Genomic DNA, 13,890 nt, shown 5'->3' with positions numbered 1-13,890 from the left:
TGTTGTTCCTTTCTTAAGAACGAGTAATTTGCCCGCTTGCCTGCGTCTTCGTTGAACGAGCACGATGCCTCAGCGCTCGCGTCTGGGCCACTTCTACTCCGGCCCAGCCGCTCCCCTCCACAGCGCCAAGGACTAGTCGCCTGTGCCCTGCTGCAACATTAGCCCACCAGATCCGCTGGCCCAAGGCCCGCGAGGTGAGCACAAGCCAGCCCATCCCTGTTTGCTTATGTGACGCCCTGGGCGCTGAATATTATCCCGCGCTCACCCAGTTTCGGCCCGTGTATGTTTTTTTCCAGCGCCTGGGAATTTGCTAATTAGTCCAGTAAAACAGATTTGCAGAAAAGTCCCTCTAGATCATGCATTTAACAACTCATAAACGGTGCATCATATTAAAACAAATTATATATGAAATATGCTTAGAATTTTGTCTAGTTTCATAATATCCAACTTTCATCTATGTTTAAAATGGTTAAAATGTTGTTTGTTTAAATGTGCTCAAATGCCATGCTAAAATGCTTTAATTCATAACTAAATAACCGTAGCTCCAAATTTAATAAACTTTATGTGTAAATGGGGCGGAAAATGCCTAGTTTAACATGGTGACATTGCTTTGCATGTTTAACAACTATAAAATATGGTTTAGGGCAGAACAGTACCAAAACCTAAAATATGCACATGAGGAGTTTCCGGACTTATTGTTTGTTGTTCCGGCCTCATTTAAACTTGCCTAGATAGGTAGTTTTCATTTGCTTCACCCCTTGCCATGTTAATCAACATTTAATTTTGTTGGGTACATAAACGAGAGAGAACTAAATAAGTCATGTGGTGTTTTCTTCAATATGCAACTCCGTTGCATATTGAGCTCCATTTAATTTGTAGGATTGTTTGTGCATTTTGCCATGCCATGCCTCATTAAACCAGACATGCATCATACTTGGTTGTGCATCATGCCATGTCTATGTGGTGGTTGTTTACTATGTTGTTTGCTTCTTTCTGGTGTTCCTTCTTCGGGTTGGTTCCGATAACGTCGCGTTTGTGAGGATTCGTTCGACTACGCCCGTTTATCTTCTTCATGGACTCGTTCTTCTTCCTTGCGGGATGTCAGGCAAGATGACCATACCCTCGAAATCACTTCCATCTTTGCTTGCTAGTTGCTCGCTCTATTGCTATGCCGCGATACCTACCACTTGCTATATCATGCCTCCCATATTGCCATGTCAAGCCTCTAACCCACCTTTCCTAGCAAACCGTTATTTGGCTATGTTACCGCTTTGCTCAGTCCTTCTTATAGCGTTGCTAGTTGCATGTGAAGATGAAGTTTGTTCCATGTTGGAATATGGATATGTTGGGATATCACAATATCTCTTGTTTATATTAATGCATCTATATACTTGGTAAAGGGTGGAAGGCTCGGCCTTATGCCTGGTGTTTTGTTCCACTCTTGCCGCCCTAGTTTTTGTCATACCGGTGTTATGTTCCTTGATTTTGCGTTCCTTACATGGTTGGGTGTTATGGGGACCCCTTGACAGTTCGCTTTGAATAAAACTCCTCCAGCAAGGCCCAACCTTGGTTTTACCATTTGCCTCACCATCACCTACTTTTCCCTTGGAAGCTGCTCTCTCGAGGGTCATCTTTATTTTAAGCCCCCCCCAGGCTAGTGCTTGTCTAAGTGTTGGTCCGAACTAGAGTCCTTTGCAGCGCCACCTCGGGGAAACTTGAGGGCTGGTTTTAATTGTACGGAGTGCTCATCCGGTGTTGCCCTGAGAACGAGATATGTGCAGCTCCTATCGGGATGTCAGCACATTGGGCGGTCTTGCTGGTCTTGTTTTACCATTGTCGAAATGTCTTGTAACCGGGATTCCGAGACTGACGGGTCTTCTCGGGAGAAGGAATAACCTTTGTTGACCGTGAGAGCTTGTGATGGGCTAAGTTAGGGCACCTCTGCAGGGTTTTGAACTTTCGAAAGCCGTGCCCGCGGTTATGGGCAGATGTGAATTTGTTAATGTTCGGTTGTAGAGAACTTGAAATTTAACTTAATTAAAATGCATCAACCGCGTGTGTAGCCGTGATGGTCTCTTCTCGGCGGAGTCCGGGAAGTGAACACGGCGTTGGAGTTATGCTTGAACGTAAGTAGTTTCAGGATCACTTCTTGATCACTTCTAGTTCACGACCGTGCTTTGCTTCTCTTCTCGCTCTCATTTGCGTAAGTTAGCCACCATATATGCTTAGTGTTTGCTGCAGCTCCACCTCATTACCCATTTCCTACCCATAAGCTTAAATAGTCTTGATCTCGTGGGTGTGAGATTGCTGAGTCCCCGTGACTCATAGATACTTCCAAACAATTGCAGGTGCCGATGATACCGTGCAGGTGACGCAACCGAGCTCAAGGAGGAGCTCAATGAAGACCGTGTTTGTTGTATTGTTTCGTTGCCAGTTGATCAGTAGTGGAGCCCAGCCGGGGCGATCGGGGATCTAGCATTAGGGGTGGTCTTATTTTATTTTTGGTTCCGTAGACGGACCTTGTTTGTATTCTGGATGATGTAAAGCTATTCTTATGTATTGTGTGAAGTGGCGACTGTAAGCTAACTCTGTACCTCTTTCTTATTCAGTACATGAGATGTGTAAAGATTACCCCTCTTGCGACATGCCTACAATGCGGTTATGCCTCTAAGTCGTGCTCCGACATGTGGGAGATATAGCCACATCGTGGATGTTACAATGGTCTACCTCGAAATCATATGAATGAGCTCTAACCTCCCAAAACCTTGAAAACATGTCTTTACAAACTAAACCCCTCGGCTTATATAGGCAGGGGATATCTAGGGTTTACACATGGCCAGCTACAATCTAGGGATGAACAAGTCGATCATAAAAATATGCCTTATAGTGTACGCCAAGTCTTCGGGTAACTCCATCTAGATCATGCCGAGGGCCAGGGCATGTGTGGCCCCTTCTTCAGTTGTTGGTGGGTCCTCGGTCCGGCCCATGAAGGGCAGGCCAACATAGTGTGCTTGTTAGTCCAAGACACCGTCTCCTGGCCAGAACACGAGCATACCCAAAGATAATTATGTGTTGTTCTACCTTATTGGTCCTTTTTTATAATTTGAAAATGTGGATGTGTGTATATCAAATAATCTCCATATCTAAATGTAGAATTTTATTCTAAGATACGAGTCACTAGAGATTCTAAACAATTTGTTCTCCTCTCACGAAGGGCACAAGAGACTAGCGTTTCCTCGTTTTTCCAACCGCCGCCGGTTCCCCTCGCCTTTAGGTGCACTTCGACGCCAATGCGCACGGGGGGGGGGGGGGGCAACTTGGAGATTGGCAGTTGAGCTTTTGCCTCATCCTAGCATTGGGTAAGGCTCGATCTAGGCCGGTGGTGGTGAGGCGATGGCGTCATTGAAGGCGTGGAATAAATCCCTTCCTCTCGTTCCTTGTTTCGGCCATGCCGATTGGCGTCGGTGGATGGAGCGTGGAGCTCCGGTCAGGTCCAGATCCACCCCTTCCCCGGTTTGTATATGTTTCTTCTAGGTTGTCCTTGACGGAGTGGACGATGATGGTTTGTGTTTTGGTCTTCTGGTTTCTCCAGTCAACGAAGCACAACTAGGTTCGGCTTCATCAGGGAGCTAGTGAGGTTAGGCCTCTCCGGTGTTGTCTGGATGGACCGGGGATGATTGTTCAGTCCTCTTCGTTGCTTTCTTCCTGGGACAACGATATAATATGCAATTCGATGTCGCCGGCTTCTTCTGGCTCAGTTTGGTAACTTCCTTTCCGCTGTGTTAACACCGTTACCCTGGTTCTGAGGTTAGTCTTGAGATCCAGAGGTGCCATCGAACTTTGCCGATAATGCGCCACGGACGAGTGCAGGAGGAAGACGTCAACAATATACCCAAGGACATGTATGTTATTTTCTATTTTTGTAAGGATCGCCTCGTAAGGGAACAATTTTAATATATATCCTTGGCCTTCTTGCAAAAAAATTGTCAATGGAAATTTTCTTTCAAGCAGAGGACAAAGCAACAGATGAAAACAATTATATGAATCATACATCTCGTCTAGTTTTCCATTTCGCCCTAAAAACTACTCCCTCCATTCCTAAATATTTGTCTTTTTAGAGATTTTAAATAGACTAGCACATACAGATGTATATAAACATATTTTAGAGGGTAGATTAACTCATTTTGTTTCGTATGTAGTCACTTGTGAAATCTCTAGAAAGACAAATATTTAGTAATTGAGGGAGTATGTCCAACCAAAAATTTTAGATTGCTTTTAATTGAAGAAACACGCAAGTTTTTTTTTGCCGGGAATATGGGGAGCTTTATTGCTTTAGTAACATCCGATTACAATCCGCCCGTAGGCTGCTAATAAGAAAGGAAGGGCACTCCTCCAGCCAGCAGTCTGACACCAGCATGGTACAGGCTTGCTTTGCACAGAGATCGGCCAAACAATTACCAGCCCTCGGGACATGCCTAATAGAAAAAGAGATAAAACTAGTCGACTTCTCCCCAATTTCATCTAAGATAGGCGCAACAATAGAGCGACAATTGTTACGCGACGACCAGAGATTCAGCACCTCTAAGCAATCCACCTCCATCACGACGTGTGAGAAACCACGAAGTTGGGCAAATATAACACCCTCCCTGAGTGCCATTGCTTCAGCGATTAGTGGATCAGTTACTCCGGGGAAGGGTTTACTCCAAGCTCCCATGAAGGACAGGTGGGATCGAGCTACACCACCTCCCCAGCACAATGTACTTCGCTGTTTATCGCCCCATCCGTGTTGATTTCGACCCAGCCAACATCAGGTGGGCACCATTGCACCCCCAAGACAGCACTAGCAGGTTTTGGAATTTCTAGAAGTAGTAGATCATCTCGGATGGTCTTCACAGCATGAAAAGGATTGAACGGAACCTTGTCATGAGTCCGTCGATTTCTGGCAGACCATATTGCATGCATGATAGTCACAATCTTGCATCTATCTTGGTCTGCGATCATGTCGTCCATCAATATGTCCTTCGCCCAAGTCGCAGGATGTAATCTGGGTAGTTTGAGGCCCAAAAGGTCTCTCGCTGCAGACCAATACTGCTTGGCGTGTGAGCAGGCTACAACTGCATGTTGCAGATCTTCCTCTGCCGCATTGCATAGATCGCATCTCGCCATCCTCCTAATATGGCGATGTTGCAGAGTGACGTAGTCCGGCAAAATACCTCGCAAGACTCGCCACCAAAAGACGCGGACTCTTGGAATGACCTTGAGTTTCCACAAGGCTGTCCAAAGGTGTTTATTTGACGATGAAGTTTCCGCTATCGTTCCTTCCTCTTGAGCTGATTGCTCGATCCGAGTCATTAGAGCACGATATGCCGTTTTGACAGAATAAACACCTGATTTTTCCAAGGCCCAAGCATAGAAGTCCTCCCCACAAGAAGCTCTTAACGGAATGTTTAATGTTGCATCTGCACCCGGAGCAAGGAAAATGCTATGTACCTTATCCACCAGCCAAGACCCATTCTGATGGTCAATTAACTCTGACACCTTTTGAACATGATCATTGCCAAGACGCCCTATGGGCTTGAGCGTGGAAGTGTTGGGGATCCAACGATCTTCCCATATGGAGATGGAATCACCATTCCCCACCCTTTTGATCAGTCCAGTTTCAACCGCAGCACGACCGGCAATTATGGCCTTCCATGTTGTGGATGCAGACTTGGGTGCTGTTGCCTCCAAAAAATGACAGTTAGGGAAATACTTGCCCTTTAAAACTCTGGAGCACAAGGAATTGGGATGTGTAATGAGCCTCCAACCGTGTTTTCCTAGCAAAGCTAGGTTGAATTGAGCAAAGTCCCGGAATCCCATGCCTCCCTTTACTTTTGGTGCTGAGAGTTTATCCCACGATATCCAGTGCAAGGACCGTCTATCAATATCACTACTCCACCAGAATTTCGCCATAGAAGATGTAAGTTGCTTACAAACTTTTTTTGTCAATTGAAAACAAGTCATGCTGTAGGTAGGAATGGCCTGAACCACGGATTTGAGAAGAACTTCTCTACCTGCACATGCCAAGTTTTTCACTGACCACCCTTGCATTTTACCTCGACACCTTTCACCAATGTGATCAAAGCTACCACTTGTAATCCTTCCCACGGCAGTTGGGAGACCCAGGTAGCATTCGGTAAAAGCTTCCACAAAAATACCAAGTACTTGTTTAATTTCTGTCCTCAATTGATCTGAAGCATTTGGACTGAAATAAATGGCACTCTTCTCCCTGTTAACTGCTTGGCCAGAGCATGCAACATATAACTGGAGAATTTCATTCAATCTATGTGCGTCTTGTACATTTGCATTCATGAACATCAAACTGTCATCCGCAAAGAGCAGATGATTAACCCAAGGTGAATGTACACTCACCCTAATTCCTCTATCAACCAGTGCACCACCATAATGACTCATCAAAGAAGTGAGGCCTTCTGCACATATGAGAAAGAGGAATGGAGAGACTGGGTCACCCTGGTGCAGCCCCTTCGTAGGTGTGAAATACGGAAGGAGAGAACCGTTGACCTTTACAGCGAATCTGATTGAGGTGACACACTTCATGATCAGACGAATAAACCTATCACAAAAAACCAACTTGGTTAACATAGCCTCTAGATAGTGCCACTCGACGCGATCAAAGGCTTTAAGCACATCTAGTTTCACGGCACAATAGGCTTGCTTGCATCTCTTCTTTTTCCTCATTGCATGCACGCTTTCATACGCTACCAGGATATTATCGGTAATCAACCGGCCGGGTACGAAAGCACTTTGCTCCTCGCCAATAATCTCATCCATCAGACCCCGAAGCCTGTTGGTGCAAGCCTTGACTGCGATTTTGTATAGAACCGGGCAGAGAGCTATTGGGCGGAATTGAGTGATTTTCTGGGGGTTGCGCACCTTAGGAATCAGCGTGATAGTAGTGTCGTTTAGACCTACCGGCAGTTCTCCACCGTTCAGAAAATCTAAGACAGCCAGGGTAACATCCTCACCGAGTACGTCCCAGTGGCGTTGGAAGAAACCTGCTGTAAATCCATCCACGCCTGGCACTTTGGACGGTGCCATTTGGAAGAGTGCCGTTTTCACCTCCTCGGCCGTGAAATCCTTCTCCAAGAACTCATTCATGGCAGCGGTGACACGGACATGAACATGTTGTAGAAGACCGGACATGTCATTGAATCCCTGGGATTGGTAGAGGTTCTGGTAAAACCCCATTATTTCCGCTTCGACCTCGGCTGGTTCATCACAAATGGAACCATCCAATCTTCAAGAGACACAATACGGTTACATCTGGCTCGTTGAGCAGCTTGGGCCTGATAATACTTTGTATTGCGGTCACCTTTGCGCAGCCACTGAACCCTTGAACGTTGTTTAAGCCACACCTCCTCCTGTCGCAAGATTTCTGCAGTTTGGCAGTCACTGCAAGTTCTTCTGCATTTGGCCCCCGACCGATCGAAGCCGCCCGGAGCCGTTCAAGTTGTTTCTGCAGCTTTTTAACTTTTTTGGAGATGTTGCCAAACTCGCGGTCTCCCCAAGACCCGAGTGTATTTTGAACAGACGCTAATGCTTGCACTACGCCTTCCAGCCCTTGACGGCCTGTCCCAGATTGCCATGAGTTTCTGACGAGAGCATCATACTCGCTGTGGGACTGCCACACATTTTCATAGCGAAACGGTCGCGGGCCGCGACGTCCCCCGTGCGCTCGCTCCATTCTCAGCTCGGCCAAAATATAGCAATGATCAGAGGCTGTCGAATTGATATGTTTTACAGTAGTAAATTCAAACAGGGTGAGAAAGGATGCATTTGCAAAGGCACGATCTAATCGAGCTTTTACATTGGAGTTCCCCTGTTGTTTATTATCCCATGTGAAGGGCACCCCTCTCCATCCAAGGTCTTGGAGAGAACAAAAATCCACTGCCTCCCGGAACACACACATTTGCCATTCCGGTCTAGCATGAATGCTGAAGTGTTCATCCGAGTACATCGTCTCGTTGAAATCGCCCATACAGAGCCAACTATTATGTTGTACACCATACAAAGTCAAAAAGTTTCAACTATGATACCGATTTTCAGTTCTTGGTTCGCCGTAAAAATCCGTGAAACGCTAAGGTTGGGACTGATCCTTCGACTTGACTTCCACATCAATGTGCGCCTGACTGTAGTTCTCGAGCTCCACGTTTGAAAGAGACAATTTTCACTATTGTTTGCCTGATTACCAGCCTTCTCAATATAAATAAAGTAACCGAAAGAAAGAAAAAAAGATAACCCGTCGCTATACAAAACTTAGTCTAGTCTTATCGTCTCAGCCGGGGTGGCGAGGCCTTTGCTTAATCAACACACCAGAGGGCCCTAAAAACAAACAGCACAGACTAATCAATCGATCGATCCGTCCTTCTTCCTCCTCTCTCCTCACCTGCAACCTATCAACCGCCCTTCGCTTCCCCTTCAAGCAAGCTCCCCATCGCGACCAAAACCCTAACCCTGCGATGTCCGGCTCCGGCGGGCCCTCAGGCCGCGGCCCCGCAGGCGGCACTCGGAGCTTCGACTTCGGCACGGACGACGTGCTCTGCTCCTACGACGACTTCGCCGCCCCCTCCGAGCCCAAGCGACTCGATCCAGTCGACAAGGTATCCATCGTCCCTTCCCTCCCTTAGATCCCTTCCGCGAGCAGTATCTGTTGGTGTGCCGAGCTCTGACAGAAGCTTGGGGCTAAATTTCGGTTCTGGTCTGCGGATCCCTCCTTTCCGTTGGAGGAATTTGGGACGAAGGAAAACGAAACTGGGTTCAAGTGTCCCATGATGAGTTCGAATGGGAAATTATCTATTTTCACCGTTATTACGCATCAGTTGTGCTTCTGCCTAGGAGCTAGGGTATTCTACGCCCTACGTTTTATACAATTTCGACTGTTTTATGTATCGTGATTGAGGGAAACTCGTGACATGTTTGTACTTGTATAGAAATGTCGCAATCCGGTGTTTTAGATTTCTGGGTCGTATGCTTTAACCTTACTGGGATATATCACCTATTTGTTCAAACCCTGCACAGGTTATCGTTTCTACAATGCTAGTCAATAGATAGGAAAAATTAAGGGTCCAGCTCGAAAACAATTTGAATCATGCTGGAAATTTCATAGCAATTTCCTTTGTATTGCTGGATGTTGGAGGGTTTTGTTTTGGTTATAATGGTTAACTTTCATTCATTACTTCCAGCAACGAACTTATTTCATAATCGCTGTGGTTATAATGCTCAACCTTCCTTCATTACTTGCAGTACTCATTCTTGTACTTTTGCAACAGGATTTTCATGAGAGCAGATTTGGGAGACCATCTGTTAAAGTTTATGAACAAGATAGTTATGCCAAAGAGGATGTACTTTCTGCTGTTGAGAAATGCATGAAGAAATATGCTGATAATTTGCTAAGGTCTCTTGAAGGAATCACCAGCAGGCTTTCACAGCTGGAGATTTATTGCTATAAGCTTGAGAGGTCCATAGGCGAGCTTCGAGCTGATGTGCTTCGTGATGAAACTGATCTAAGATTAAAGTCTCTTGAGAAACATCTACATGAAGTAAGTAAATACTACTCCCTCCATTTACAAATATGAGATGTTTTGGATATTTCAATATGGACTACGTATGTACTGAAATGAGTGAACAAACACACTAAAACGTGCCTATCTACATCCTATTCACAAAAAAGTTAGAACATCTTATATTTGTGAATGGAGGGAGTACTATTTAGAGTAAGGCCGTTTTGATAATATAGTTCTTTCAGGTGTATTATCAGTGCAATCATGCCATATGTTCATTGATATATTACTAATATCATATCTATGAATTTATTTGATGTGTATGCACTTTATTGCGTCTCTGGATGAAACTATCTTGGATATTATTACATCAGAATATTTTGTTAGGGAGTAAAAGGCGGATGCACACAAGCCACACACACCACCAGCATCATATGCACAAATAAACATGAGTGTGTGTGCGCGCGCCCGCGCGTGTGCTTGTGTGTTGTCTACATATGAGGAAAATACTGGAGGGACACAATGTGGTGTGTACTCCGATTAAGTACGGCGCATTTTGTTGATCATAGGGATTAAACCCGTGTGGATGGCAATGAACACTCCCTCCCATCTTTGGCCAACGGGCCATCCATGATCCGTTGCATCAAACATTGTATATCACTTACATGTGATGTTTACTCCTTTGCTTGTAAATGTTTGCTCCAGTTTGTTGCTCCAATATGTTTATTTATGCTATTGATCATCTAGTAATTGTGAGTTCAGACTAAGTAGCGAAAGCCATCGGTATAGGAAGTATAAGGTTCAGATATATTTAATCTATATTACATCGTTTGTTGTTCTGCTGTAGTTTTTTCTAGCTTATGTTTCTGTAGTATTACCTCCTGTGATGTCTTTTGTTCCACTCCAACCAGTTTTTCTTGGTTAGTTGAAACAAATTGCAGTTACACATTATGTTCAATCTTAGAAGTTAGAGCAATGCATCAGGCTGTTTCATTCACTGTAACAGTATCCTCTGTGCTTATACGCCTCAGTGAAGATGCAACACAAGTTCGAGTGGGTATTATAACCAGTATGATATCCTAAATGATATGAGACTCTTGGCAGTTTTGATTTTGATGAGCTCAATACTAGATGATCATATTTGGCCAGCGAAGTAGCCAACCCAGGCATCTCTCATCTGAGGTTGAAGTTGATCAAGCCCAAAGTTCAGGGTTTGTCTGAGCCTATCCTACACTGATCTGATATTTCCAGTTACTTAGAAATCCCAAGCTAAGCTGAACTGATTGTTTAATATGATTACTTAAACCTATTAGGTCCGAACCATGATGACTTAATCTGCATACCATGTTTTGTTTTGGCATAGGTGGTTTATCTTAGAGGAATAGGTGAATAATCTGAAATCTGAGTTAACATAACAAGTAAGCAATTTTGACCACGAATTCACAAAATTGTTGAGAAATCACCTTGGTCACTTTGGTTGCATGCATGGGAAGTTTCGTGCATGTTCCAAATTTTATCACTCCTTTGGTCCTACCTGAATCACTAAATCAAAAGTAAATCATCATAAAGACACTTGGGAGTTTTTACATGCAACTACGAGTTATCCCAAGTATGCTCAGGCTTGATCTCGTACCCACGGTATTAATTCCAGGCAAGCTACTGTCTGGTGCTCATGTAAGGCTTTTTTGGGGGATGCTTGGGCAGGTCCTCTAATCTGACGCCCTTTAACCATTGTTCTAGTTCTACACTCTTATGGCAAGTTATAAGCACACTGCATGTTAGGAAGTCAGTTTATGAGGAAAGGACAATCAACTAGGACGTCTGGACTTGCTTTGCCCTTCATCTTACTGTGGACTGTCCATGGACTGGCCCTTGTATAAGTTGTATTTGAACCAATTATCAACCTGTATCACTCTATGTGCCTAATCTGCACCTTCCAGATTCTAACCATTGGTATCTCAACATAGAGCTGGAACAACTGATGATCTTTCTCTCAAGGAAACACATTTAAGCCAACCCATGGACAGTGACACAACAGAAGATATAAGCGTCCCTGTCCCTGAGATCTGAATGCACATGAAGAATGATATTTTCTACTTAATGATGAACCTGTTTTCGTTGCCTGTTATGCGCTCCACTCTTATGCTAAATATATTTATATCTCGGTGGGCAAATTTGTAGCTGCAGTTGAAGCATACATATACAGTGCACATAACTTGTGATGGTTCTAACTATAACATTTACATTGTTTTGTTAATAAATACAGTTAAAAACCTGAGATGATCTAGCCAGTACATTTTTGTACTTTAATTTTCATATGTGCTTCGCTGACACATCTTGAGTGTTAATCTGTTAAGAAATTTCTAACCGTGACTAAAATTTGAAACGGTGCAGGTGCACAGGTCTATTCAAATCCTTCGAGACAAGCAAGAGTTAGCGGATACTCAGAAGGAGCTAGCCAAGTTTCAACTTACACATGATGAATCTAAAAAGAAAGAAGATGTGCTGACAGCTTTCCCCGAGGCAAAGAAGCCTGAAGAAAAGCGCGATGCAGCAAGTCAGCAGCTGGCACTTGCTTTGCCTCATCAGGTGAACTCAGTGGCACTTGTACCTAGAGCTTCTGGACCAGTCCAACAGTACAACGATCAACCTGTGCAGCAGACGGCCCCTAGCTCTCTTGTACCGCAGCAGGACCGCTATGCTGTTAGCCAAGCCATTGTTTACTACCCACAACACCAAGCTCCAGGCAACCAGGACACACAAGGTCAGCAAGTACAACAAGAGGTGCAATACCTGCCAGTAAGGCCTCAAGCTCAAGATGTCCATGCTTCATCCCAGCCTCAGTCAGCAAATCAAACCCAGCCCCAGTCTTACACTCCTTACCAGCAGCAGTGGCAGCAGCAACCCTCTCGTTCATCTCCTGCACCAGCAGCTCAGCAACAGCAGCCTTTCTCCCAGCCATTTCCTCCACCTGTGCAGCAGTCCCAACTATCTAATGCTCATCAGTTTCCAACACAGCCAGCACAGCAGTCCCAGCTGTCTAATGTTCAGCAGTTTCCAACACAACCAGCGCAGCAGTCCCAGCTGCCTAATGTTCAGCAGTTTCCAACACAACCAGCGCAGCAGTCCCAGTTGTCTAATGCTCAACAGTTTCCTCCACCACAGCAATCCAACCCTCATCTTCCTCAGACAGCGCAACCACAACATCCTCATGCGCAAACTCAGATGAGACCCCCGACCCCCCCGCCAAACTACTCTGGTGGCTATCCACCCCACCAGCCATTGAACCCTTCCCCTGAAACTCTGCCCGGCAGCGCGGCTATGCAAGGACAATACAACACCATTGCTCCATCAGGTGTGACTCATTCTGAAGGGCAATATTCATATGGTGGACCTGGCATCCCACCATCTCAGCCACCACCGCAGCACAACATGCAAAGGCAGCAGCTTCCTCCTCCAGGCCAAGGCTCTTTCGGGCCGCCTCCAGGTAAGGGGGGCTATCCTCCGCAGTATGCGCCGCAGGGGCATCCGCAGGGTTACAACACATCGTATGGCAGCTACCCGCCGACTGGTCCTTCTGCAGTCCAGGCAGCACAGATGCCTCCAGGGTCATCGCAGCATCACATGATGCGCGGCCATCCATATGGAGATATGATCGAGAAGGCAATCACCATGGGATATCCAAGGGAGCAGGTGCTGAATGTGATCCAGAGGATGACTGAGAGCGGGCAGCAGATAGATTTCAATGCGTTGCTCGACAGGCTGAACGAATCAGGCTCCGGAGCACCCCCTCGTCCGTGGTGATTTCGGCCAGGCCCTGTTTCGCTGGAAGCCGTGTGCGCTGCAGGGTGGTGTCGTGATATCTGTCTAAATCAATCTAAATAAATAAGATTTGATATGATGCCGTCTATTGATTCTGTCCGTACAATGTACATACAAACATCGAGCTTGAATTTCATGTGCCCCCCCCCCCTGACTCGTGCACGTGCACAACTGGATTACGGAGATCTGTTCTGAAGCAAATTATTTCCAGTTATCTTGTCATTTTGTAGTGTGCAATGTCAGGTGATGTTTGCTAGTACGTTTTGAATTTTGTGTACTCCTACTGTTTTGTCCATCATGTTGATGTGTTGTCCTGATCTCATCAGAGTGTGTACTCTGGCCTACAGTGACTGGTACTACGCTCTTCCAGCTGGAGACGCACCTTTTTCGTACAAGTATTTTTTTGTCCTTTGCAGTATTGCCCAGCCTACGAAAATCACGAGAATATCAGAGTATGGGTGCCTACCTGTCTTTCCAGTTTGGAAACATTTTTTTTTCGAACTGCAGC

The 13,890-nt window shown here is 45.4% G+C and overlaps 1 protein-coding gene across 1 annotated transcript; it reads left to right on the top strand.

The window, feature by feature from the left end:
* Nucleotides 1-8,358: 8,358 nt before the first annotated feature.
* LOC123062088 (basic salivary proline-rich protein 1) lies at nt 8,359-13,726 on the top strand. Its single transcript, XM_044485427.1, has 3 exons — nt 8,359-8,660; nt 9,330-9,599; nt 11,955-13,726. The coding sequence occupies exons 1-3, from the start codon at nt 8,520-8,522 to the stop codon at nt 13,362-13,364; spliced, it is 1,821 nt and encodes a 606-aa protein (XP_044341362.1). The 5' UTR covers nt 8,359-8,519; the 3' UTR covers nt 13,365-13,726.
* Nucleotides 13,727-13,890: the final 164 nt, after the last annotated feature.

The sequence above is a fragment of the Triticum aestivum genome, chromosome 3A (genome assembly GCF_018294505.1).
Source record: "Triticum aestivum cultivar Chinese Spring chromosome 3A, IWGSC CS RefSeq v2.1, whole genome shotgun sequence".
Classification (NCBI taxonomy): domain Eukaryota; kingdom Viridiplantae; phylum Streptophyta; class Magnoliopsida; order Poales; family Poaceae; genus Triticum; species Triticum aestivum.
The sequence above is the reverse complement of the archived record's forward strand: the minus strand, read 5'-3'. Positions and strand labels throughout refer to the sequence as shown.

Coding starts and splice junctions, on each gene's coding strand:
- LOC123062088 (XM_044485427.1), top strand. CDS start 8,520: ATGTCCGGCTCCGGCGGGCCCTCAGGCCGCGGCCCCGCAGGCGGCACT. Junction 8,661..9,329: donor GACTCGATCCAGTCGACAAG/GTATCCATCGTC, acceptor CTTTTGCAACAG/GATTTTCATGAGAGCAGATT. Junction 9,600..11,954: donor TTGAGAAACATCTACATGAA/GTAAGTAAATAC, acceptor GAAACGGTGCAG/GTGCACAGGTCTATTCAAAT.